General features: G+C 49.2%; 2 protein-coding genes across 13 annotated transcripts in view; one reads left to right on the forward strand and one right to left on the reverse strand.

The window, feature by feature from the left end:
* Window positions 1–1,859: 1,859 nt before the first annotated feature.
* On the reverse strand, window positions 1,860–15,696 carry MRPL14 (mitochondrial ribosomal protein L14). 7 transcript variants are annotated; one of them, XM_004044106.5, is made up of 3 exons: window positions 15,567–15,696; window positions 4,770–4,858; window positions 1,860–2,434 (listed from the first exon to the last, which is right to left on the reverse strand). In XM_004044106.5, the coding sequence occupies exons 2-3, from the start codon at window positions 4,838–4,840 to the stop codon at window positions 2,068–2,070; spliced, it is 438 nt and encodes a 145-aa protein (XP_004044154.1). In that variant the 5' UTR covers window positions 4,841–4,858; window positions 15,567–15,696; the 3' UTR covers window positions 1,860–2,067. The 7 variants fall into 7 exon arrangements, with proteins under 7 accessions (XP_004044154.1, XP_055245708.1, XP_055245710.1 ...); XM_055389733.2 differs by having other exon boundaries at window positions 14,207–15,594; XM_055389735.2 differs by lacking the exon at window positions 15,567–15,696 and adding an exon at window positions 15,478–15,532.
* TMEM63B (transmembrane protein 63B) overlaps window positions 15,119–26,308 on the forward strand; it is a 28,711-nt gene continuing 17,521 nt past the window's right edge. Inside the window, exons 1-5 of one of the 6 annotated variants that reach the window (XM_019029653.4) lie at window positions 15,119–15,333; window positions 22,831–23,013; window positions 23,284–23,363; window positions 23,595–23,633; window positions 24,616–24,706. In XM_019029653.4, the coding sequence (XP_018885198.1) occupies window positions 22,855–23,013; window positions 23,284–23,363; window positions 23,595–23,633; window positions 24,616–24,706 (369 nt within the window). In that variant the 5' untranslated portion in view covers window positions 15,119–15,333; window positions 22,831–22,854. Of the gene's footprint in view, window positions 15,334–15,760; window positions 16,090–18,096; window positions 18,213–22,830; window positions 23,014–23,283; window positions 23,364–23,594; window positions 23,634–24,615; window positions 24,707–26,308 lie in introns of those variants that run through there. The other 5 variants (XM_031012162.3, XM_031012163.3, XM_063707619.1 and 2 more) reach the window with 5 other exon arrangements.

Below are 26,308 nucleotides of genomic sequence, written 5' to 3' on the forward strand. Positions count from 1 at the left end.
TTCTACCGGCAACATCTCCTCCTCTTCTCTCACCTAGCTAATGCCTATTCATTTATTTCACTGTGAGTGAAGTGCACTAAAGTATACAGCTCAGTAAGTATTTACAGATGTCTATCTTCATGGAACTCCCACACAGATCTAGATTTAGAACATTCCTGAGACCCAGAAGTTTCCCTCTTTCCCCTTTCCAGTCTACACCTTCCCTACCCCCCAGGTAACCACTACTGACTTCTATCACTGTACCTATTCGGACTGCAGCTGATGCAATCCTTCCTCAGGGAGCTGCCTCTGATCCCATTGAAAAACTCTTAGCTCCTTTATCACAGACCCTTGCTACACTTGGGACTTTGCATTTGTTTGAGGAATTGATTCATGTTGGTTTCCCCTGGGACTCTATAAGCTCCAGGAAGCCAGGGGCCACACCTGCTTTTACTCACCTTTGTTTTCTCAGTGCTGACCCATGTAGTCGTGACAATAGGAAATAACTAATTCCTATTTCTAAAAGTACCTATTGAGTGTTTTGTGTTTTTTTTTTTTTTTTAAAGAGACAGGTCTTGCCATGTTGCTAAGGCTGGATTCAACTCTTGGGCTCAAGTGCTCCTCCTACTTCAGCTTCCTGAGGAGCTGAGACTACAAGCATGGGCCACCATGCCCAACCTGAGTGCTTATTATTGCCAGGTTATCATTCTAAGCACTTACAGGTACAAGCTCATTTAATCTTCACATCAATTCTATCAAGAAGGACCATTATTACATCCCCCTTTTACAGATAAGGAAACTGAGCCACAGAAAAGTAAAATAATTTGCCTACAGTCATTAAGTGGTAGAGTCAGGATTCAAACCCTTACAGTCTGGCTACAAGAGCCTGTGTTCCTAATTATTATCCTACTCTGACTCTCAGAAGCCACTGTGATTAGTTACTCATTTAATGAGTTAACTACCTAAGGTATTCTAAATGAATAAATAAAAAAGGGCCGGGCACAGTGGGTCACACCTGTAATCCCAGCACTTTGGGAAGCCCAGGCAGGCGGATCACAAGGTCAGGAGTTCAAGAACAGCCTGACCAACATGGTGAAACCCTGTCTCTACTAAAAATACAAAAATTATCCGGGTGTGGTGGTGCATGCCTGTAATCCCAGCTACTCAGGAGGCTGAGGCAGGAGAATTGCTTGAACCCGGGAGGCGGAGGTTGCAGTGAGCCAAGATCGTGCCACTGCACTCCAGCCTGGGTGACAGAGCGAGACTCCGTCTCAAAAACGAAAAAAAAAAAAAAAGAATTTACAAATAAGTTGATGAGGTTCCACTTAAGAAACTAAGGGAGCCTCTAAATCTTCCCATGCAGACCAACAGATGAACGAAAGATAACTGTCACTGAATCACCTGCACAGGCCCAAGATTATGTCATCTGCAAAATGTAAGAATGTATCCATTTCTCCAGCAGTCCAGGAAGGAAGCTCTGCTACTGGGCACAGAGGAGTGTTCCGGCAGACTATCCAGAATAAAGAAAGGATTACTGTCTGGGCTTTACTGCTGCCTAAAAGAAATGTTCACTAGATTAAATCAGCCTCTCTACTCTTATTCCATGCTAACCCGGTCATCTTTATAACCATTTAAAGCCTCAAGCCCACTAAGACAGGAAGAGGATATTTTGGATGAGAAAAATAAAAACAAATATCTTTTGGTTAGAGCCACAGTACATTTATAAATTGGCATTTGGTGTGTACCTCAGTTTCCAGGGCCTGACAGTCCTGGATGAACTTATAGGGTCCAAACCAGAAAAGCAAGGGCTCAGACCCTGGCACTAAGGCTGCTCCATGTAAAGAATGCTACCCCGTGTGGCCAGACTTGGGTAAGCCACCTTTCAACTGCTTCAGTGTAATTTATTTTCCCATATCCCAGAAAGCTCTGGAAAAACACATAAATGAATACATTTATTCTCTCACAGGATACTACACTGTTACCCAGTGTGAAGGGAGCAGCCATGTGGCTCCCAAGCTCCCTTAGCAAAAGTGTGGTTCTCAGAACTGCTCCATTCACGAGTCCTGCAACCAGAGGCCTGGGCTCAACTCACACAAAGTTCTGAGCAATGGCCAGCACCTTGGAATACTCGCCTTCCCGCTTGCGCAGGCTGGTGGGGATGGGTGTCTTAATTCGGGTCCCCACAGGGTTCCCGTTGTCCTCAATGAGGACCACGTTGTTGGAGTCGAATCTGGGGGTCATTCGGGGGCCAGGCATGCAGTGCCCCACAATGAGCGCCTTCTTCTTCTGTCCCTTGATGGCCAGTAGTATCTGGTCGCCCACCTTGCCCACTCCATTCTTCTTATAGACATGGATGCAGCGAGGAGCCCGATGGTATGGGCTGTTCCCCAGGGCACTGTTGTCCACCACTCGTACCCGCGTCATCTTCTGAATCGCACTCAGACTCCCAGTGGTGCTGGTGGGAGGAAAAAAAAAAGTCTGCAGTCTGTATCTCTCATGGTCAGGGTGCACAGGCCTCTGAGAGGTCAAGGCTAGGGAGAATGTACATGTCAGCAACACACACAGAGCAGAGTGCTGTCCAGGAGCAGCAACAGAAAGTCAGGACTTTGTGAAGACTTATCTGTACCCACAACAGTTTCCTCACAATTGAGAGCTTCTGCTGTTGTGTCAAGGTCTCAATTTGGATGGGTTTTAAAGAGAACCCAATTTTTCTGTGACAATGAACTTCACAGCAGCCATAACTTAAAGACTTTGCTTTCCAAAAGGACTCTGAGGACTTAAAGGAATCCCTTATGGGCTAGGCCTCACCCACTGCCTATCCTGAAAAACCTGCTTCCCCAGAATACACCATTCCCTAATTTTCTTTTTTTTTGAGACTGAGTCTCGCTCTGTCGCCCAGGCTAGAGTGCGGTGGCGCCATCTCAGCTCACTGCAAGCTCCACCTCCCGGGTTCACACCATTCTCCTGCCTCAGCCTCCCAAGTAGCTAGGAATACATGCGCCTGCTGCCATGCCCAGCTAATTTTTTGTATTTTTTAGTACAGACAGGGTTTCACCGTGTTAGCCAGGATGGTCTCAATCTCCTGACCTCGTGATCCGCCCGCCTCGGCCTCCCAAAGTGCTGAGATTACAGGCGTGAGCCACCGCGCCTGGTCCCCTAATTTTCTTATTTACATGTTGCTGGGAACTAGAAGATATGGGTAAGTTTACTAAGGGAATTCTCTGACACAACATACCAGAAACTGGTAATAAGTCAAGGTAACAATCTTCTGTTTTAATACATTTTTTCTCATTAGAAAAAAAAAATTTTAGAGAGTACTTATTGAAGGCAGACAAGGTATTATTAAGCAAGCTGATTACAGTGGGATTCCTATTTCCCTGATGCTAGCACCTGATGCTGGTGTTTCCGCAGGGTAATCCTAGGACCTCTTCTCTCGTTTTTTATGCCTACTCTGGGCAATCTTACCCATTAGCATTGCTGCCAACTAGTAAATTCCATCTCCAGCCCCGCCTCTCTTCTATATTCTAGTTCTATATATTTCCACTCTCCTCAACTCCCTACAACATGCTCTATGGATACTGCAAACTCAGTAGGTCCCAAACTGATCTCACTGCCTCCCCTTGCAAACCTCCTCCTGCTGCTACACTTCTTATCTAGATAATGGCTTCTCCAGCAGCACCAGAAGCCAAGCCATAAACCTCTCTCCACCAACATGAACTGGCCACCAAGTCCTGTTAATATCACCCCCTAAGCACCTATGTCCTTTCTCTCCAATCCTGCCAACAACTTCCTTCATTTCGCAGCTCACTCTCCTACACCAAGACTGTGACATTAGTGTCCTAGTTGGTTCCCATTGCACTTCACTTTGCCAACAAAGAGCTCTCTTTAGAATATAAAAGTGATGCTACTCCCCACCATCTACACTGTCAACAACCTTGTCCCAATTTACCTACCTTCTAAGGCTACACATCCTACCACTCTGGGCAGGAGAACCAGGAACCACTTCCCCAAGCACACCCCGCCTCCCAAGTCTCCCTGGAGGCCTAGACAGGATCTGCCCCCACCTCCCTTTTGAGAAGACTGCCTCCACTCTTTCTCCTCCTCTTCCTCCACTAGCAGCTCCTATATGAAGCCTTCCAAAGCACTGTACAATCCTCTATTATAATATTCTATCACATTTTCTTAGAGTTACTTATTTTCAAGTTTGCTCCTGTGGCTGATAGTGAGAATTCTTTCAGGACAGAAAGCAACTCTCTTTCATCTCTGTATGGCCAACCCCAGGCGCGGTGCTCAGGAAATGCCTGTGGGATGAGGGCATGACGGGGCCAGGAGGCATGTCTGCCAACGAGCGTACCTCCTGTGCTCTCCTGGCTTAGCATCTACAAGGAGGGGAGAGTGTCACACTTCTATCATGCTCAAGTTCTTGGTAATAAGCATGTATTATTTTTGTAATTAAAAAAATTCCGTTTTTAAAAGGATTTTAATGCTCTAGGGGAATGATAGGGTTGAGAGATGTCAGATTCACTGTAAGAGTCTTGCAAGGACTGAAGAGTAAAAGCTTCCGCCATATGCCATTCCCCGTCACACTTCTAACAGCAATATCACCTCTTTACCTATCCCCCATCCTGTGACCAGACCAACCAGGCCAGCTCAGCCTGATCACTTTAGCTTTCCCCAACCCTATGCCCACCTCCCTGAGTTTTTACTCCTGTTCTAGTCACCATAATACCCAGCCCTGATAGGAAGCTTACACAAAGACACAGTTTTAAGAACTTAATGGGAAAAGTTACCTGAAACAGCGATGGCTCAGCGCTCTGCTTACACAGGTGAAGGGGCCCCAGAGCCCAGTAAAGAAAGCCATGGGATCCCAAGATAGATCCTGCAGGAAAAACGAGAGGGGGAAAAATTGGTTTCTAAGTCAGAGCCCTTAAAGCCAGTTTTCTCTGGGGACTTGTGTGGGAGATGGCACTTCCAGCACAAGATCATTAGTCACAAAGTATAAATCTTAGTGGTTAAAGGATACACAGATGATTAGACAGAGCTGTAGCTCCGATTTTGCTGATTCACATTCTAACTCTGGGGTTGGAGAGGGAGAATGGCCCACAACAGCTTCTCCTATAAAAAAATACAACAGCACAGAGAATGCCTTCCTTATTATATCACTTCCACAGGCAGGAGGAAAATATGAGCCCTTGGTTATAAACCCAGCCAGGGACTTCTTCTCGAGTCCTCCATAGAGGAAAAACTGCACACTATTGCCCTTTTTGATATTCATATGCCTTCTGAAACCAGCACTTTAACTCCCTAAAAGAAAGTAAATTATCTAAGCAGCCACCCAAGTTGTCTATCACTACACATCACCTTTCCCCCAAATGTAAAGGCCAGAACACCTGTACAGCTCAAGGCCAGCAAAGCAAAGTCAAAGGCTGCTCTTGCCAAGTCAAAGACCAAAGTCTTTATTTGGGTCAGTCTCCCAAACAACACTGTTAACATGGAAAACTGACCTACACCATACTACAGCTGAAAGTGGGCTTTGGGAGACCAACTTGAAGAGTTAGCTAAAAGAGCAAACACCAACCCAAGACTTGTGACTCCAGTTTTCAGAATCTCAACCCTGTTGCTCCCTAGCACTAACAAATATGGACGCCGCCAGTGCCCTGAAACACCTGAACATCACTTCAGAGCATGCTTCAGAAAGGCCTGTAGCCAGCTGCAAAACACACCTGTTTTTCCACCCAAATGTTTGGCAGCAGAGGTGCCCATTCGAGAGGTCTGCCGAGAAAAGCCTCTACACTGTAGTATTTACACACAGCTTTGCTATGCACAAGTTCAAACCACCTCAGATAAGATTTTATTTAATAAGAATGTTAGGGTGGGGCAGGGGAATCCACTCCTCCCCAGGAATACCTAGACACTCCATAAATACTTTTTTTTCTTTCCTTGAGACAAGTCTTGCTCTGTCACCCATGCTGGAATGTAGTGGTGCAACTGCAGCTCACTGCAGTCCCGAACTCCCCAAGCTCAGGTGATCCTCCCACCTCAGCCTCCCAAGTAGTCAGGACCACAGACACGCACCAGGAATGCCTGGCTAATTTTTTGTGGTTTTTTTTTTTTTTTTTTTTTGTAGAGATGATGGTCTCACTATGTTGCCCAGGCTGGCCTTGAACTCCTGAGTTCATGTAATCCTCCAGCCTCAGCCCTGCAAAGTGCTGGGATTATGGGTGTGAGCCACCCACCACATCTGGCCTTTAAATGCTTATTAACTACAATTTAGCCTCAAATCCCAAACTTACTCCCAAATGTTTTCCTTAAGACAACCCATGAAGCATCAGCCAAAATGTAATTATGATTAGAAAAATCAAATGCAAAAGAAGGCAGCTACTGTATGCAACTACTAACATCTGACACACAGAGAATCACAGACTACCAAATGAGACTAGCTTTACTTTTACTGGTGAGATGACCCTGGACAAGTAACCAAACTGTTGAGCTTTGGTTTACCATCTGTAACACAGGGATACTAATAGTATCTGCCCCCAAGGTAGTTATGAGGATTCAATTAGATAAGCCATGCAAAGCACTTAGCACAGTGCCTGGCACTCATTACCTATTAGCTATCATCATCATGATGTCATATATCATTTTAAAGATTAGAAAATTGATATACAGGCAGATTAAGTGACTTGTGTAGAGTCTCACAATTAGTCAAGGGCAGAAACAGAACTGGATCCAGGTTCAGGCCAAGAGTGTTCCAACCGCACTCTGCAGCCTTGCTCTGCTATACCAAAGCTCATTTCACAGGAGAGCCCTGGGTGTCAAGCAGCTTTAAGAGTCATTTGGCCTCTTTCTGTGTTCTTTGTTTATGAACACTTATCAAATGGTTACAATGTGTCACAGAGCAGGCTAAGTGTCTTACATTACTATCTCATTTAAACCTCATGGCGGGGCACGGTGGCTCACGCCTGTAATCCCAGCACTTTGGGAGGCCGAGGTGGGCAGATCACCTGAGGTCGGGAGTTTGAGGTCAGTCTGACTAACATGGAGAAACCCTGTCTCTACTAAAAATACAAAATTAGCCAGGCGTGGTGGCACATGTCTGTAATCCCAGCTACTCAGGAAGCTGAGGCAGGAGAATCGCTTGAATCCGCGAGGTGGAAGTTGTGGTGAGCCGAGATCGCATCATTGCACTCCAGCCTGGGCAACAAGGGCAAAACTCCGTCTCAAAAATAAATAAATAAAATAAACCTCAAAAAACCGTATGAAATGGGTACAATTATTATTAGCCTCATTGTTATACACAAGGAAATAAAGCCCAGAGAGGTTAAATAACTTGCCCAAGGTCACATGGCTAGGAATGACTAGGCTGAAATATGAACCCCAGTTGTGGGCTTCCTAAACTCATGCTCTTACTCAACAGAGTAAACACGGCAACTTTAATTTAAATATTAATATTTTACAACTATTAAATCATTCTTGTTCCATCAAGAATACTGACGTCAGCTGGGCGCGGTGGCTCATGCCTGTAATCCCAGCACTTTGGGAGGCCAAGGCAGGCGGATCACTTGAGGCCAAGGTCAGGAGTTTGAGACCAGCCTGGCCAACATGGTGAAACCCTTCTCTACTAAAAATACAAAAATAAGCCGGGCATGGTGGCGGCCGCCTGTAGTCCCAGGTACTCAGGAGGCTGAGACAGGAGAATCGCTTGAACCCATGAGGCAAAGGTTGCAGTGAGCCAAGGTTGGGCCACTGCACTCCAGCCTGGGCAATACAGTGAGACTCCGTCTCAAAAAAAAAAAAAAAAAGAATACTGACGTCACATGCACATTTTACTCACAGCCAATTCAGTGCTTGCTGAATCAACTGAAATGTAGACACATATCAGGTGAAAATTATTCACTTTAATCTAAGTTTTGAAGACAATTTGTAGTGTAGGAGGCAAGAAGAGATCAATACTCAGAGCAATAACTAAAAACTGGCAAAAAACAACAAAACAAAACTTCTGAAAAGCAGAGTCCTTCTGGTCCAGGCTGCAGTTAACTCAAATCCCTGCCAAGCTGTTCCCATCTGATGCTGGCAGGCCCTTGGCTCCCTGAGAGAGAAGAGTGTCCTGAATGACTCCACAGAACCCTCAAGATTAACCCAGCACCACCCACATTCCCTCTCCGGGGAAGTGCAACACCCTGCCTCTCAACACCGCACTGCTTCCTCAAGAACACTGACATTAGTCCAAGAACTGCAGAAGCACTTAAGGGCTTCCCAGAACTTTCCTGACTCAGGTATCATCACAAAGCACCTCCCTACACTCTGTAAGGCTGTCAGTGCACAAACACAAACTCAGGCCTCCTCTCTGCACCTTGCTCACAAGCCATCTCCACAACCAACACTCATCTCTGCCCAGACAAATGTGACCCAGCTCCACAAGCATCTCCTCCACAAAGTCTTGTGTCAAACAGCAGCATCAGTTGCTACCCCTCCTGAACACTGGGACATCCTTGTGCCAATGCAACTCTCACTGAACCAATATTCACTATCCAAACACCCACAATGAGTAAATTTGTATACTTTGAGATAAGGCTGATGTCCTTTAACATTGTATTTCTTCCCACTCACTATCCAAAATTCAGAAACCAGATATTCTGACAACATGGCATCTGAACGTGCTACAGGAATTCAGGAGCCACACAGACTTCGATGGTAAGGATTACCTGTACTGCCCTCAAACCCAAGAGTGATATATTCATGTCTCTAGGAAGCACTTCCCAATTCAGTGACTTTTCACTAGCTTTTTAGTGGATCTGATATTGACCTCTAGACCTAAACCCAAAGGACTCAGACATCAAATGGCCAGCAGTTAGCATTCCTATGAACTTGAAAGCACAAAAGAATCAAATATTCACTTATTGTATATATGTCCCTTATCCCTCCAAAAAAACAAACTGTTATACCCTCCTCTTCCACCCTAGCAAAAGACCCCAGCCAGTCCTGATAACAGTAGGAGTGCAATAAATACTTGTTGAATAAAATAAATGAGGTAGCCAGGAGAAAGACAGATCCCCCATGGCTCTGACGGAGGGAAATCCAGAAACGGCAGAGCTCTTATCTGTATTTTTGGAATCAGGACGTGTCAGGCAAACATGCTGTAAGAGAATGATGGTGCTAATCATGGAGGATTAGCCCGTGCTTTGTTTCCAGGCCCCCTGGACTCACCTCCTGGGCCTGGTGCCTACACTGCCCACTATGGAAAACGCCTGATCCCACCACTAAAATAACTGTTTCAGATCAGGGAAGAGCAATGGAGGCAGCAATTTACTTCAAAGCAACTTTGATGGACCCTGATATTATTTCCTAGCATAAATCCACCCTATGGACACAGACCCTGAATCACTTCAGACCTAGTCTACATACAATGGTTGTTTTACAAGCAATGTCACTCTGGATCTTGTGCACAGGAGACTGACTTCAATGACAGTTCCTTCGCTACAACACTCTCACTTAGAGGAGGCCAGGTATTTGGAAAACTTTGGCGCCAGAGATGGCATTTCATGCCACTTCCTGGTCAGCACTAAGCCCTCCTGTTTTAGAATATGAATCACAACTTCTCCTTAAAAAGAGCTGGGGTGGGGGGTGGGAAGAGAGGGTGGGTGGAAGGAAAAGAAAAAAGAAATTCATACAATCTAAGCCATGCTAATTTTCCATCTTGCTTTAAGATCTCCCTTCAGTTGTAGAGGCAAGGGAGGACTATGGATTTCAATGGAATACGGGGGAATTGCCATCGCCCTAAAGATCCCATTGGAATGTATGCTCTGTGAGAGCAGGGACCAGCCCTTGCTCTGCTCAGTGCCAGACACTCAGTGCCCAGAACTGTGCCTGGCACACCTACAGCTTAGTGACTCTCTGTTAGGTGGACAGAACTGATTTATGGCTGGGCATAGTGGCTCACGCCTATAATCCCAACACTTTGGGAGGCCAAGGCGGGCGGATCCCCTGAGGTCAGGAGTTTCAGACCAGCCTGACCAACATAGTGAAACCCCGTCTCTACCAAAAATACAAAAATTAGTGGGGCATGGTGGCACGTGCCTGTAGTCCCAGCTACAGCCAGTCCCCGGCCGAGGCAGGAGAATCTCTTGAACCTGGGAGGTGGAGGTTGCAGTGAGCCGAGATCACACCACTGCACTCCAGCCTAGGCAACAGAGTAAGACTCTGTCTCAAAAAAAAAAAAAAAAAAGAACTGATTTATAATTCAACCTCCAGCTCCAGAGAGGCTCCATTTCAGTGGGGTTGGTGGTTTTTCTTGTGCCCTTCACCCAGGCTCCCAGTGACTTGGGAGAGCCTCATAGGCACAGAGAGCTCTTTCCCCCCACCCTTTTTTTTTTGGAGACCGAGTCTTGCTCTGTCGCCCTGGCTGGAGAACAGTGGCGCCATCTCAGCTCACTGCAAGCTCTGCCTCCCGGGTTCACACCATTCTCCTGCCTCAGCCTCCCAAGTAGCTGTGACTACAGGCACCCGCCACCAAGCCCGGCTAATTTTTTGTATTTTTAGTAGAGACGGGGGTTTCACTGTGTTAGCCAGGATGGTCTCGATCTCCTGACCTCGTGATCCACCTGCCTCGGCCTCCCAAAGTGCTGGGATTACAGGCATGAGCCACTGTACCCTGCCAGAGAGCTCATTTTTAGCTACTCTGAGTTGGAAGGGCAGACACAAAGACCCTGTACCTCTGATGCTTTGTGAAAAGCTGGAAAGTACCATTACTTTAAGTTTTGAGGATCAGCAAAATATAATTAGTATCACAGATCTATATATAATTACACATTGTTTCTACCTAAACAATTTCAATCTTTAGGTGCCTGGCCGGTTACATTTTAAAGACCTTTCAAGGAAAATTGCCTCTAAGTAGTACTTAGATATGATAGAAAAAGGAGAAAAGAAAAAGTTCAGCACAATCACAAATGAGCCTTTAAAGGAGGTTCTGCTAGTATGTAATGGATGGGAAAAGAGACACTGAGAAATCAAATGGAAAGCCCAGACACAAAAAGGACAAACTCTGCCAGCGTGAGGATATAAATGTCCTTCTTAATCAAAGTAGGAAAAGCAAAGGCCTGGCAGCTCTAATAAATCAAAAACAAAAAGGAATTCTTGGGACCCTCTGTCCTGTCATGCAAACACAACCCCTCCCATCTCAGGTTTCTCCTCAATCATTCTGGACCAATAAGTACTTTCATTTGTTGCTTACAGACTCATTACTGTTTTTGCTGCCCAACTATTTCCTTTTAGGAAGTTTGGTGTGTGCGTGGTTTTGTAACCTCACACAATAGCCACAATAGCATGTTATAATTCTCAAAGTACTTTCACACAGATCACTTTCTTTAAAGATTTCGGTCCTAGCACCCAATGGAAACAAAGACAAACAGGAAAGACCAACAGTCTGCAAGGGGGCTGAATCTGCTAAGGATTTTAAATAGTTCTGCAGGCTCCACAGAGTTGGAGAAATGAAGACAGAAATGCTAAGATTTGTTGGTTGACTCGTCCAAGGTTACAAGGCAACAAGGCCCAGACCAGAGCCCAAGGCTGTTTTTATTAAACACTGCACAATACTTGCACAGTGAAGATGCTGCTTTAGCCACTAATAAGCTTCATGGATACAAATAAATGTTCCACATGCAGGGCAAGTACACCTTCTCCTTTGGCAAGGCTGCAACATAATCTTTAAAAAACTCAGGAAACAAAAAGCCATCTCTTCATTAAATATCTCCACTACACTCAGGACAGCCTCGGACCAAAGCTAAAGCTGATTTTGAGTGGTCTGCCAAGGTGTGAGTTCTAACAGCAGCACTATCAATAAGTAAAGTATCCCTCAATAGCATGATCGGCTGTTTCCACCACAGCTACCACTTAGAAAACCCCATTTCTCAACCCCATTTCACAAAGGGAAAACATGTCTAGGGTTCTTGTCCTATATTTGTTTATATAACTTATGCCCCACCTTGTTGCAAAAGTATTTAAATTAGGGCGTGGTGGTTCACACCTGTAGTTACACCACTTTGGGAGGCTGAGGGAGGAGGAACACTGGAGCTCAGGGGTTGGGGATTGCAGTGAGCCATAATTTCAGCACAACACTACAGCCTGGGTGACAGAGCGAGACCCTGCCTCAAAAAAAAAGTAAGCAGTAGTACTTAGATAGATCTGACAATTCTCAATTATTCAAGATGGTTTTTCAATGTGTAGATTTGTATATTTTATCTACGCCAGTTTTGCTCCCCCTCCCATCCCTACCTCACAAGTGTACAAACATCTATAATCCAGATATAAATTTGTAATCTTCTTCATCTGGTCAAACTCAGGAAAAACTGCACAAGTCAAAGTAAAATTCTACTGAATCATATACATAATTCCATTCCTATTAGTACCTCCATTGGGCCAGGTTTAGGTGGGCTCCATGTTTATTAAGATGTCAGATAGGCAGGAGAGTAGTGTGAAAAAGTTAAAGAATGGGGGTGGGAGGGTGCTGCTGATGGAAAGCATATATCTCTTTCACTCCATCCTCCCCTTCTCTCACACCAAGTCTGTGGCCCTGGAATCACTTGTCCGGGTCTCAACGACTCTCTGTCAAGCAGAGATCATATTGGGAAAAGCAAAGAGGTCTGGAAATGGAAGTGCTTTAGCTTCACTCATGTAAGGGATCATTTTAATGTGGACAATCCTTCTCTGAATTATCCAGTACAGACTAGATCTGCAGGATAAATAGTTTGTTTACCAGATCCTGGCCAGGAAGAGCAAGCTCGTTCCCTGATTCTCAGGGCAGCACCATAGGTGCCTCTTTAAGATCACAGCCCTGAAAGTGTTTTCAGTTTAGAGTGGACATGGTAAATTACTTCCTCTCTTTTCTAAGACATAAAAGATTTTTTGAGTTTTTAACAGAGGGCTCTCCTACTCTGAGTTGTTTTACTGGTGAATGGTAAGCTACTTTACTATGACCTTTTTAAATATTCAGCATATTACCTGACCCAGAACATTTCTGAGATCTGAACTGCAGTCTTCTCTTGCATACTAGTTGTCACTGTAAATACACACATAAAATCATACCAGGGTAAGCTACAACCCAGACAAACCATGAGCCTATAAAATAGAAGGCTAAACCATAACCTGCTTTTCGAGACCCCCCCTACAGCCCTAAGAACTATCCAAGTAACCCGACAGTAGGAAAATCCACCTTAGGTGTGCCCACGCATGATAATCCCAAAGACATAAATGGAGCAAAATAGGTTTTAAAGGATTCTTGCAACACTGAAGACTAGGAGCTAAGGAGAGTCTAAATAACCATGCTCAGTGCCCAACCACCTGAAAAGTGGACTCCAGGGAAATTTTGTTGTTGTTATCCACCCCGCCCCAAGGGAAACATTTTATCTTTAACATTCAGGAGCAATAATAAAATATTTTGGCCACTGTTCTTCAAGGATTCCACAAGGCACTTAATTCTGATGTCAGGCTTTCTGAAATGCTTGCCCTGGAAAGTGTCACTTGATGGCTCACACACTCCTTGAGGATTAGGTGCTGACCCTAATTAGGCACAGGCAGAAATAGTTCAGGAATCCATGCTCAGATTCATAACTATACTTTTTGTAAAAAATAAAAACATATAAAAATGCCTTCTGGCTGGGCAAGGTGGCTCACGCCTGTAATCCCAGCACTTTGAGAGGCTGAGTTGCGTAGATCGATTGAGGTCAGAGGCTGGAGACCAGCCTGGGCAACATGGTGAAACCCCATCTCTACTAAAAATACAAAAATTAGCCAGGAGTGGTGGCTCGCGCCTGCAGTCCCAGCTACTTGGGAGGCTGAGGCATAAGAATTGCTAGATCCCAGGAGAAGCTGCAGTGAGCTGAGATCGCACTGCTGCACCCAGATCTCCCCAGCCTGGGCAAGAGAGACTGTCTCAAAAAAAAAAAAAAAAAAGAAAAAAAAGGCCTTCTAGTGATCCTCAGAAATCCAAAAACCAGACAACTATGGCTTCCACTTCCATTTTTCAGATATCCATTATAATGCTATTTGACCTCAAAGTGAATTTTATTGTTCCACACAAGCAACAGATTACACCAATTTCACAACTCCCAGAATCCAAACCTACAAAGACCCTTCCCACCAAGCACTTTACCAAAAACGGGCTTCATCTCCATCTTCCTTTCTGTCACAGTTGAAAAACTGCCCTTCCTAATTAAGCCAACCAACTTCTTACCTCAATAAAATCCTTGTTTTTCAGTAGCACGTACAGTATTTCCAGTGATGAATAGTGAACTGTCTTTCGTCTCACACAGTAACCTCCGTGAAGAAGATCCACCTTGTTCTTTACTGTATATTCCTGGCATGCTAACTGCATCCTCACAGACAATTTTAAGTGACTGAAAACTCAGGCAAAGAAAGGCAAGAGGGCAAATAGAAGGGCACAGGAGACAACGCTTTTCAAATTTTTCTCACTGCGACCTACAGAAACACACTGTAGAACACCTCCTAATACACTCACACGTGTGTGTACACCTGAAGTGTCAAGAAACAATACCCTAAGTGCAACACCCTCTGATATTTCCTATTTCATTTTAAGTGGCCGTGATCTACTAAACTGATTTCCAACTCACCAATAGGATTCAGTTTGAAAAACACTGCAATAAATCAAACCTTACAGTTGCATTCCACAAGCTACTAATGAACTCTTGAAAATCCAGCATACAGCAGAGACGTTGACCAACTTCAAGATCCAAACCCCCCAGGGGGGCAGTGTCCTTCTGTTCAGCAGTGGCAGTTCCCCACCACCACCAGCCCTGAGAGTTAATTATCTCCCAAACTCTCAGAGTTTCCCAAGTAGCCTGAGGTGTCTGTCATATGCCCTTTTAACCTCTTTATAAATTCAGTCCCGTCCGTCTCTTACGGTGGCAAAGTTCATTTATCGTCGGCTGTGGAAAGCAATACTTCCTTTTTGTCCCCTCCAGGAACCAGAAATTAAATGACCAGGTTGGTGCCCGTTGTGTCTTTATGATCTATTTGTGTGGGTGATATATAGAAAGAGTCTCAGTCTCTCCCTTCATCTTTCCAGTCTTAATCACTGGTAGATGCAGTCTCTGGTGAAATAAGAAACCAGGGAACCCCCTGGCCTGGGGGAGGGCGCACTCATCAGCGTTGACAGAGTGAAAGCAAAAACGCAATCCTCACACCACAGAGGCGTCTGGCTAACTCATCTCCAGACCCAAGTTGGGAAAGGGGAGGGGAGCGCGGAAAGCGGAGAAGCCGGAGGAGACGCTCCGGAGTGACCAGCGACGGCTGAAGGCAGCCCGCCCTCCCCAAGTCGACGCCGCAACCCGGGGAAAGCAGGTGAGCGCCGGCCACGGACTTGGGGGTCGCAGAAGCAGCCCACGGAGAGCGGAAGGGTGGAGGATCCGGGTAACGGGCCTTCCCTCCTCGTCGGGACCCCTCCCACTGACGCTCTGCCTCCCACTCTGGCCTCTCCTCACTCACCCCGGGGAGTGGGCCTCCCCTACTGGAGAGAAAGGAAGAGGAGAAGGAGGGAATGAGGACTTAACGCCCACCCCTGCCCCCCACCATACCGCTCTCGCCGCCCGGGAAAATCCCGCCGGTGGCCCCACCAGCCAAGCGCCGCCTTCGCCCCACGCGGCCTCTTCCTGGCGCCTGCGCGCCAGGCCCAGCCCGGCGGACGCGATCTGAGAGTGCGCGCGCGCCTTGCGTGCGCCGGCGTGCGGGGCGGGACCTGCGGGGCTCCGCCCCCTCCCCCTCCCTCCTCCCGCTCCCCCTCCCCCATACACTGCCGCGGCCGCCGCAGGAGCCCGGAGCTCGAGCCGCCCAGCGACTCCCCTTCCCCCTCCCCCAGCCCCGCCCCGCCCCAACCCGGGGCTCCGAGCCGGAGCCGAGTCTGCGCCTGGGGGTGAGTACGCGACCCCTTCCCAGCCCTCGCTCTTTTCTTCGAAGATCCCACCACCACCCAAAGAAAAAACCTGGACTCAGCTGCGCGTCCCCTCCCTTCAACCTCCTGCGGGACCCAGAGGTGCCCGGGCCCGCGGGACCCAGGGGTGGCGCGCGCTGCCCCCAACCCCGCACCATCCCGAGCCAAATGTGAGTCCTCCAACCCCTGCCGGAGGTCCAGATACGCGCCGCCGGCTCTCCCCAAACATGGGGAGATCCCAAAGGGTGGGACCTCCGCCCCCGGCCCCCGAGTGCCACTCTTCCCCCACCTGCCCGGTGCAGGTGCGCGTCCCCTGCGCGACCCTCGGGGGTGCCAGCTGCGCCCCGCCTGTCCGCCGCCTTTTGGGGAACTAGCCGCCCCCGCCCCCGAGTTTTGGACCCCGGGGTCGCCAAGTCCGATGCCTTCTGTCCCTTTTATTTTTTCTGCTGCTCCCGGGGGCGAGTACACCCGAAGCCAGCCCGGGGTAAGGGCTCGGGCTCGGGCAAGGGCAGGGTTCGCAGGTGCTGGCACGAGGCCGGCCGCTGCCCCCGGCTCTGGGGACTGACTGGTCGGCGGGCTGGAGAGGCGGCCGGCCCCGGGAGCGTGTCCTCTCCTTGCGCCCCACACAGTGCAGTTCATTCATGAGCCGCCCGGGCCTGCGTTGGAGGGTGCGGTGGGGAAAAGATTCAGACGCGAAACCGAGAGTGGGGCAAAGGCCCTGTTGCGGGGAGGGGGCGCCGCTTTGTCCCTCCTGGCTGTCTTGACCGCCTAAGGCGGACAGTCCCAAAGCTTGGCACCTTGTTCCCCAGAAAAGGAAAGGACACTTGGGAAGTGGGGAGGAGAGGTCAGAGGGGCTGGCTGCCCTTGGGGCGCTGTGCTGCCCCCTGCCTGGGTCCCCTGGGCAGAGGTCTGGCCGCTCGGGGCAAGCCTGAGCACTCCACTGCCCTGGGGGGCTGGGGCTTGCCTACCCATTACCAGTCTGCAGCAGCCAGGGAGCAATGAGGCTGTGCCCAACACCTGCTGAAGAGGGGCCCATCCTGCCTCCCAGGCCAGGGTGAGGTGGGGAGTGGGAGTGTCAGCAAGGCTTCAAGTGGGGGTGTGCTGGCAGCATGATTGTCCTCCAGGGCACCAGAGGGTCCAGGCCTTGGCATGCCCCAGGTGGCACATGCTGGGGCCTGCTGTTGGCTCACTCAGTGCAGTCTTGGCCTGTGGGTGGATGGGGACATGGCAAGGCAGAAGGCAGGCAGTGGGTAACTAAGAACCGCCTTGGACATCATTCAAGTTCCCTCCAAGTATAGCAGAGCCTTAGAGACCTGGGTTCAAATTCTAGCTCTACTATTCTTCAGCTGTGTGACCTTGACAAGTTACTTAACCTGTCTGAACCTCAGTTTTCATTAAAAAGTGTTTATGCCTATAATTCCAGCACTTTGGGAGACTGAGGCGGACAGATCACTTGAGGTCAGGAGTTCAAGACCAGCCTGGCCAACATGGTGAAACCCCATCGCTACTAAAAATACAAAAATTAGCCGGGCATGGTGGCACACACCTGTAATCCCAGCTACTCAGGAGGCTGAGGCAGGAGAATGGCTTAAACCTGGGAGGCGGAGGTTGCAGTGAGCCGAGATTGTGGCACTTCACTCCAGCCTGGGTGACAGAGCAAGACTGTCTCAAAAAAAAAAAAAAAAGAAAAGAAAAGAAAAAGAAAAAAAGTGTGGTTACTCCCACCTCCTTACAAGTTTTATCATGGGAATCAAACAAGGTAACAGAAGTAAAGAACTTGGCATCCTTCCTGGTAATTGATCAATAATGGGTTATCATCTCTGAACTTCTGACCCATTACTCTCCCATGCCTCCACCTCCCAGGCTACCACAGATGGATGGGGTATGTTCAAAGAGTGAGAATATTCCCTGTCACTCAGTGGCAGAGTCCCTAACACAGTGTAAACCCTTAGGTCTAAATAAGAAGCCCAGCCTGACTGAGGGGCTCTGTTATATTTCTATCATGTTACATTCTGTGTTTTTATCTTATTTTTGTTTTTACCAATTTTCTTTCTCTAAACCAACCCCTTTTATTCCATACCTTATTAATAACAATAACTAATTCCTAGAGCCCATTATATGCCTTGAACTATATTAAGAGCTTTACATAAGTCAATCTTGTTTAATCCCCAGAACAACAACACAACTGGATTATTGTCCCATTTTACAAATGAAGAAACTGAGGCCCAGGATGACTTGTCCCATTTTACAGATGAAGAAACTGAGGCCCAGGGTGACTAAATAATTTTCCCAGGTTAGAAGCCTGGTCTGTCACATCCTAGAGTCTGTGCTTTTAACCACCAGACTATGGTGCCTGTCCCCTATGCCTGCCTCAGAACCTGAAATCACAAACCCAAGGCCTGAGTGGAGGGAAGCTACAAGCAAGAGGAAAGGCAAGCAGGTAGAAATAGGGTATGGCATTTCTCCAGAGTGGTAACTGACTGCCTCCGGCTCCCTGGTGGAAGTGGCTCTTGTTTGCAGATAACTCTGCAAAGTGCAGTGGTTAAGAGCATACACTCGAGCCAGGCAGCCTGGGTCCTTATCTGGGTCTACCACAGACTGGCTGTGTGACCTTGAGCAGCTCATATACTCTCTCTGTACCTCAGTGTCCTCCTGGGGTTGTGATGGGGAGCAAATGAGTTATTGTAAAGTGCTTAGAACAGTGCTTGGCACAAAAGAAGAGTTAAATAAACATTTAATACATGTATTATTTTACTACTTTTTTTTCTTTTTCTGTTTTTCTTTTTTCTTTCCTTTTTTTTTTTTAGACACGGTCTCTGTCTGTTGCCCAGGATGGAGTGCAGTGGCATGATCTTGGTCACTGCAGCCTGGAACTCCCTGGGCTCAGGTGATCCGGAAGCACCTCAGCTTCCAGAGTAGCTGGGACTACAGACATGCACCAGCATGCCCAGCTAAATTTTGGTGGGGGGGGGGGTATCTTTTGTAGAGACAGGGTTTTGCTATGTTGCCCAAGCTGGTCTCGAACTCCCGGGCTGACGTGATTCTCCCACCACAGCCTCCCAAAGTGCTGGGATTACAGGTGTGAGCCACCATGCCTGGCTTTTTTTTTTTTTCTCCCTCGAGACAAGGTTTTGCTCTGTTGCCCAGGCTGGAGTGTAGTGGCATGATCATGGCTGACTGCAGCCTCCAACTCCTAGGCTCAAGGTATCTTCCCCACTTGGCCTTCAAAAGTGCTGAGATTACAGGGGTGAGCCACCCCACCCTGCCTACTACTACTTTTTTTTTTGAGATGGAGTCTCACTCTGTCACCCAGGCTGGAGTGCAGTGGCGTGATCTAGGGTCACTGCAACCTCTGCCTCCTGGGTTCAAGGGATTCTCCTGCCTCAGCCTCCCGAGTAGCTGGGACTACAGATGCATGCCACCACAGCCAGCTAATTTTTGTATTTTTTTAGTAGAGATGGGGTTTCACTGTATTGGCCAGGCTGGTCTCGAACTCCTGACCCTGTGATCTGCCCAGCTCGGCCTCCCAAAATGCTGGGATTACAGGTGTGAGCCACCGTGCCTGGCACCTACTACTACTTTTATGCTCACTTGTGGATATATTCTTGCCTTTCTCTCTGAAGTGGGTAGGGGCAGAGTAAGGATATTCGTATCTCTTTGTTACAGATTGGAAGACTGAGACTCAGGTTTCGTAGTAACAGAGCTCGCTTCCATCTTCCCCTCCTCCCCTCAGACCACATGGCCTTGCTTTGATCCAAAGCCCTAACTTAAATCTTGCCCAGTAACTCCATTGAAAAAGCTTATATCACTCCTGTAATCCCAGCACTTTGGGAGGCCGAGGTGGGCAGATCGTGAGGTCAAGAGATCGAGACCATCCTGGCCAACATGGTGAAACCCTGTCTCTACTGAAAATACAAAAATTAGCTGGGCGTGCTGGCATGTGTCTGTAGTCCCAGCTACTCAGGAGGCTGAGGCAGGAGAATCCCTTGAACCCAGGCGGCAGAGGTTGCAGTGAGCCAAGATCGCGCCACTGCACTCCACTCTGGTGACAGCGAGACTCCGTCTCAAAAAAATACACAACAACCCCCCCCCAAAAAAGCTTATAAGTTATAGCTCTCCAACCCCCACCATGCACACACTCCTTAATGGTAGAATTAAAAAGTTAGCTAGAAATAAAATGCTCCATCACTCTCTGGACACACCTCAACCAAAACCTTAATATCAGACTAGAGAAACTGGGATATAGCTGGTGCAGGCACCTCGTGGAGTGGAAGAACTGCCACCTCCCATCCCCAAGGTATTCTGCCTCAATGTCTTCCCTCTTCTCAGTTGCTCAGCCCAGTGCTGGCTTTGAGAGCAGCTGCCCTTGATGAAACTCAACCCAGCAACCCCGCCCCCACAATTAAAAGCTTAGAGCAGCCCTGTCAACTGGCAGAGCTGCCAGCCCAGGCTCCACCCCTTACCTGTCCTGTCACTGTGCAAGTTGCTTCCCCTACTGGGTTCCTGCTTCCTCCCTGTAAAATGGAGATAGTGATCTGAGTGTGCCCTGCCTTCCTCCCATGCAGGTGGGAAGATTAATGCTGTTGTGGAGGGGAGAGTGCTTTGTGACCCTAAGGAGGCTGACAGCAGAGGAGCATGGTGATTTCAGTTACTAACCATCTAGCTAGATCCTGTCCACCCTGCTGGGGCCACTTCATGTAGAAGCTTCCAAAATGCTCTACCTTTCTTTGGTGTGGAGAAGACAGGAGTTGATAGGAATGGTACTCTGGGGCTTGTTCTCATTTCATTCTGATCTGATGGAGCCTTGGAATTCAGAGAGAGAAACACGCAAGGGGTGGGAATAGAGTGTTGAGATTGCTGGAGTACATTGGAGTTGAGAATTGAGAAAGGGGGACTAGTTAGAGCCCCCACAACCCAAGATACCTATACCTACCTTTAACCTCCCATAGTGCCCCAGGGTTCTGTGCATCTTATGTTTACATACCCAGGCTCCCAGACACACCCATGTTCACACCCCCACTTCGAAGCCAACAACTGCCTTCATTTCCGTGGACTGCCATGCAGTCACCTAGCTCCTCCTGGACACAGGTCCACACATCAACACACATTTACATACCTGGACACACACATTTCCACAGCACCCACAAGTTCTCTGGCCTGAAAACATTTAATGAACATTTATAAAGCTTCCATGGTCTGCTGAGTCCTGTTCTAGGAACATCAGAAAAGCACCGTGGTACCCTGAAAATCATTCTAGCTTTAGAAAGAAGGTGAGCTAGGTTTGAGTCCTAGGTCCCTCATTTTATTAGCAGTGTGACCTTGGGAAAGTTACTTAACCTCTGAGGCCCTGTGCCCCCACCCTAAAATGTCAATGACACTCAATTCAGGATCGTCGAGGATTAAATGAAATCATGTAATATATCATTCTTGAAACTGAGGGCACTGGACAAATGGTACCCAATACAATTACTAAATTAGTGTGTTTTTAAAGGCAGCTTGGACTGGAAAAGGGAGAGACATAACACACCAGCACACACTCCTTTAGTCTTCCTAATCCAGGCTTTGCAGAGACTCCCTGGGACCAAGTGAAACACATAAACAACTCCATCCTCCCCTCCATCTAAGGGCTTCTGCCTCTTGCCCTGTGGTTGAAGTGTTAGGAAGAGGCAGGAGAAACCCTCTGAGTCCCCCTGGGGGCTAAGGGACGCTGCTCCTGAAGTTGCAGTCACTGTTTCTAGTTTTGTTGTTCTCTTTGGTTTTCCTTTTTCTTCCCTGAGGACCTCCTCCCCCTTCTCCACAGCCCGCCCCCGAGGCAGAGCTTCAGTGTTGTCAGCAGAAGGGTCCCCCAGGGACCCCCCAGTAAAATGGGTGGGGCAGTGCTGCATCTGCTGAGGCCACACTTCTCCGCTATCCTGGGATCCTCCCCAGGGCCCCACTCTGCTCTGTCCCTAAGCACTTTGAGAACCCAGGCACTCAGGCTGGCTGTCCCTTTTCTCCTCCTGCCCACCCCATCCACTCTGAGCATCAATGCAGCTGGCCAGCTGCAGGGAACCAGGCAGCACCCTGGCTGCCCAGGCAGGCTAAGAGGCCCCCACCCACTCTCCCCTCCTTTGCCAGTGGAAAAGCTTGCCGTAGGGCATAGCTTTCCCAGCCTTCCCTGCTTCAGAGGCAGGAGCATGGCACTCTGGGAGTTGTAGTGCTCATAACACTCAGGCGATCCCTGTGCAAGTAACTGGAGAGAGGAGAACGGTATGGGGAAGAGAAATGAGAATAAGCAGGAGTGGCTGGGGCCAGGCAGGTAACTCAAACCCAGAAGTCCTACTATTTACTTGACTTCCTACTCTGACCCATTGTTGAACCTAAGCCAGTTATATTGAGTCCAAAACTCTAACCAAATGAAATCATGCCATTTTTTCTAATAGGCATAGAAAGAAAAGATCAGGATGAGGCAGCTGTCTCCTGACCCATTCTCCCCTGACGTGGAGACCCCTCATCCTACCCTTGAGTCCTCAGGCCTAAGACCCCTCCCTGTCTTCCCAGGCTCAGCTCCGCCCCCTGCTCTAAGACAGAGAGAATGAGAGTGTGGGGGTGGCGGCGGCAGGGGGGGATTTAGATAGATGTTAGCAAATCACAGATACCTTCCAGCTTAATGAAACCAGCCTCCCCAGTCCAGGCCTGGCATCTAGACTGAGTTCCCCAGACCCAGGGTGGGGTCATAGCCAGAGAGCCAGTGAAGGTAAATCCATGTGACTCAACTCTCCCCTCCCTAGGCCCTTATCTCCAGAGGCCAGAGCTTCCATCCACCCAGGCAGCCTGGTGATCTGTCCTCACTGCCCCCTCCCCACGCCCACCCTACTGGGCCATGAAGGGGATGGGGGCAAGCCCAGCTGACTGCTCCACCCTCTGCCCAGGAGGACCATGCGGCAGTAGCAGCCATGCTGCCCTTTCTGCTGGCCACACTGGGCACCACGGCCCTCAACAACAGCAACCCCAAGGACTACTGCTACAGCGCCCGCATCCGCAGCACTGTCCTGCAGGGCCTGCCCTTTGGGGGCGTCCCCACCGTGCTGGCTCTCGACTTCATGTGCTTCCTTGTGAGTGCCTGCTGCCACCCCTTACCTTGGCATCCATGCCCTGTACACACCTGGCAAACACTTCCAGCTCTAACCACTCTCCCACCTGCCCCTGGTTTCCCAGGCTTAAGCAGGAGGAGTCCCCATCATCCAGCCCAAGCCTCGCCTTTGACCATTCACCCAAGCCAGGGTCATCCCCTTCTAAGACAAGATTTTGGACCCTCTGCTTCTGCCCCCTAGTCCAGCAGGTGGACAGCCTCTGCACTTGCCAACTGCCCCCTCTTCCCTCAGGCACTGCTGTTCTTATTCTCTATCCTCCGGAAGGTGGCCTGGGACTATGGGCGGCTGGCCTTGGTGACAGATGCAGACAGGTAAGGGTCTGGGACCCTCCCTCTAGCTCTCCACACACACATCTTGTTCCACACTCCTCAGGAATAGGAAGGAGCCAGCCCTCTCTCATTCCCCTTTGCTGGGGTGATGAGAAGGGACTAGCCCCAGTGTGGGCATGGGGGCATGAGGGCCCTAAGTTGGGCCGCTGTTCCTCACCTGTCCCCAGGGACTCTCCCTCGCCCCTGCTAACCCTGTCTGTTCTCTGTCCCCAGGCTTCGGCGGCAGGAGAGGGACCGAGTGGAACAGGAATAGTATGTGGGGCACCAGCCCCCTCATTCCCACTAAACCAGCTTTCCCTTTTCTTCTCTCACGCTTCTCTTCTCTTCCTGCCAAGTTGCTGGTTTCTTTTTGCAGTTTTCTCCTCTGCAGGCTCATGTTTCGGATTAACGCAGGCGGTGTGCTTTGCAGAGCAGGGGGCTCCCCAGCTTGTCTCTGCCTCACCTCCCCTTCATCTCTCCCTCTGGCTCCCTGCCTGGGAGAAGTCCCTCCCTGTGTGCCCCTGCCTATGCAGCCCTTGTTGGCTGGAGGGGAGGAGCTGTCCTCCAGGAAGTCCTCAGCACAATTACGTAGAGACAAGATTGGGTGTCACCAGCAGCTTCTTGTCCGCTAACAGCTAGTTCTTCATATTCCAGGGTTCCCTGCTCACCTCTTCTGGAGGACTGGGCAGAGGGCTGCCCAAGGAGCCCCCCGGTCTGGGCTTTTTTGTCACTTTGTCATCTCTGTCTATAGGATTGGAGTTGGAGTTGTAACAGCTGTTGGAGTCAGGGAAGAGGGAGGGGAGCGGAGGGTAGGGTCCCACCCAGGAGACCTTCCAGTCTCCCCAGCCCTTCCAGGTTCTCCTGGTCCATCTTTTCCTCCACCTCCTCATTGCTCTTTGCATAATGTTGGCTCCGTTGCCCGCCCCCGGCCCCTGCCAGTCAACTCTGGAACTGCAGGGCCCTCTGGCATTCTCGCTTCAGCCTCCTTAGGGAGATGATGAAGATTACCTCCTCCCTCAAGTCCCCACTGCCCAGCATCAGTGCCCACCTCCGCTCCCACCCTGAGTCCCCCTGAAAGGAAGAGGCATATCTGAGGGAAGCAGGGTAGAGGGCAGTCATTCCTCTCTGCTTCAGCCTCTGCGCTTCCTGTGCCTTCTGTGCCTTCTGTAGCCCTGGAGCTCTGGAGCACTCAGCCCAGCTCCCTGGGGGCTCAGACTCACCAGGCTCTCTGATCTCTCATCTCCCTCACCCCCAGTGTGGCTTCAGCTATGCACGGGGACAGCCATGACCGGTATGAGCGTCTCACCTCTGTCTCCAGCTCCGTTGACTTTGACCAAAGGGACAATGTGAGTGCCCTCCCCCCAAAACTTCTTAGTCCCCCACCCCACCCCCAGGGCACATGGGCTGAGAAGTCCCTCACTTTCAGTGATGTGGAGTCAGGGATGCTGGTTTGGCCTCCTCCTCAGCAAAGAAAGTGATTCAACCAAGGAGCCACAGGATGACCCCCCAGGCCCTGAACTCCTGGCTGCTGTCCTCTATGTCACAGTCTCCAAACTAGCACAGCCCTAACATTCATGAATTCCCAACTTTGTTTGCCATAAAGAGTTTTGTGCCCACTTCTGCTGATTAATCCTAAGGCCACCTTTTTTCCGTAGTCATGGTTTTAGAAATAATAATAAGCCCTTGGCTCACGCCTGTAATCCCAGCACTTTGGGAGGCCGAGGTGGGAGGATCACGAGGTCAGTAGATGAGACCATCCTGGCTAACACGGTGAAACTCCGTCTCTACTAAAAATACAAAAAATTAGCCAGGCGTGGTGGTGGGCGCCTGTAGTCCCAGCTGCTTGGAAGGCTGAGGCAGGAGAATGGCGTGAACACGGGAGGCGGAGCTTGCAGTGAGCTGAGATGGCGCCACTGCACTCTAGCCTGGGCGACAGAGCGAGACTCCATCTCAAAACAAACAAAAAAAGAAATAATAAGCCCTCCAGCCCTGCCTAGAAAAACAGAATCTGTCATGTTGCTCGGAGGTTGCAGGTGGGTGGCCCCTGGCCGTGTGGGGCCGGTTGACCTGCTTGTGGATTGGTGCTGAGTGGCAGTGGTCCCTTTCAACAAGGCATATGAATGGCAATTCATAACAGACTCCAGACCCCTTTCATATCAGACCTAACACACAGGTGTTACCTGCCTGGCTCTCCATCATTAATTCCATGAGGGTAAGGAGCCTAGTCAGAACTCTAATCCTCAGACATGGTGTGGCCCTGGTCAGTCCCTCTTGGGCTGCAAGTCCTAGGGGTGGCAGCTCTTCCAGCAGTCCCAGCAGAAGATGGCCTTCAGCTTCCTGAGTTGGACTCATACTGGTAGGTGGCAAAGTTGTCACATCTGCTAGCCAGAGGTGTCCAGATGGTCCCCAGACTCAAGTGATGTTGGCAACAGGTAGCATGGTCCTGAATCACGGCCGAAAGGCACCTTTCTACCCCATCCTGTGTTATGTCTGGACCTTCTGCTGGATGGAGTTTGGGGCAGGGTGCCCTCTGCACAGCCCTCCCCTGAATATCCCCATTCTCTGCCTTTACGTGCCTGGAGGGTGGAGGGGAGAGATATCTTTTTTTTTTTTTTTTTTTTTTTTAATTTTTCCCTGAGACAGAGTCTTGCTCTGTCACCCAGGCTAGGGTGCAGTGGTGTGATCTCGGCTCACTGCAACCTCCGCCTCCTGGGTTCAAGCAATTTTCCAGTCTCAGCCTCCCAAGTAACTGGGATTACAGGCGCGCACCACCACACCCAGCTAATTTTTGTATTTTTAGTAAGAGACGGGGTGTCACCATGTTGGCCAGGCTGATCTCGAACTCCTGACCTCAGGTGATCCGCCCGTCTTGGCCTCCGAAAGTGCTGGGATTACAGGCGTGAGCCACCGCACCTGGCCGGAGGTGGGGAGATACCTTGCAGCTCATA

This window comes from Gorilla gorilla, chromosome 5 (genome assembly GCF_029281585.2).
Source record: "Gorilla gorilla gorilla isolate KB3781 chromosome 5, NHGRI_mGorGor1-v2.1_pri, whole genome shotgun sequence".
Lineage (NCBI taxonomy): Eukaryota > Metazoa > Chordata > Mammalia > Primates > Hominidae > Gorilla > Gorilla gorilla.

What these genes read in the sequence shown, in the direction of transcription:
- MRPL14 (XM_055389733.2), bottom strand. Translation starts at nt 14,347, where the DNA reads ATGCAGTTAGCATGCCAGGAATATACAGTAAAGAACAAGGTGGATCTT. An exon ending in AAAACAAGGATTTTATTGAG is followed by an intron (nt 4,859 to 14,206) that starts GTAAGAAGTTGG and finishes TTTTTCCTGCAG; the next exon opens with GATCTATCTTGGGATCCCAT. An exon ending in CTGAGCCATCGCTGTTTCAG is followed by an intron (nt 2,435 to 4,769) that starts GTAACTTTTCCC and finishes TCCTCCCACCAG; the next exon opens with CACCACTGGGAGTCTGAGTG.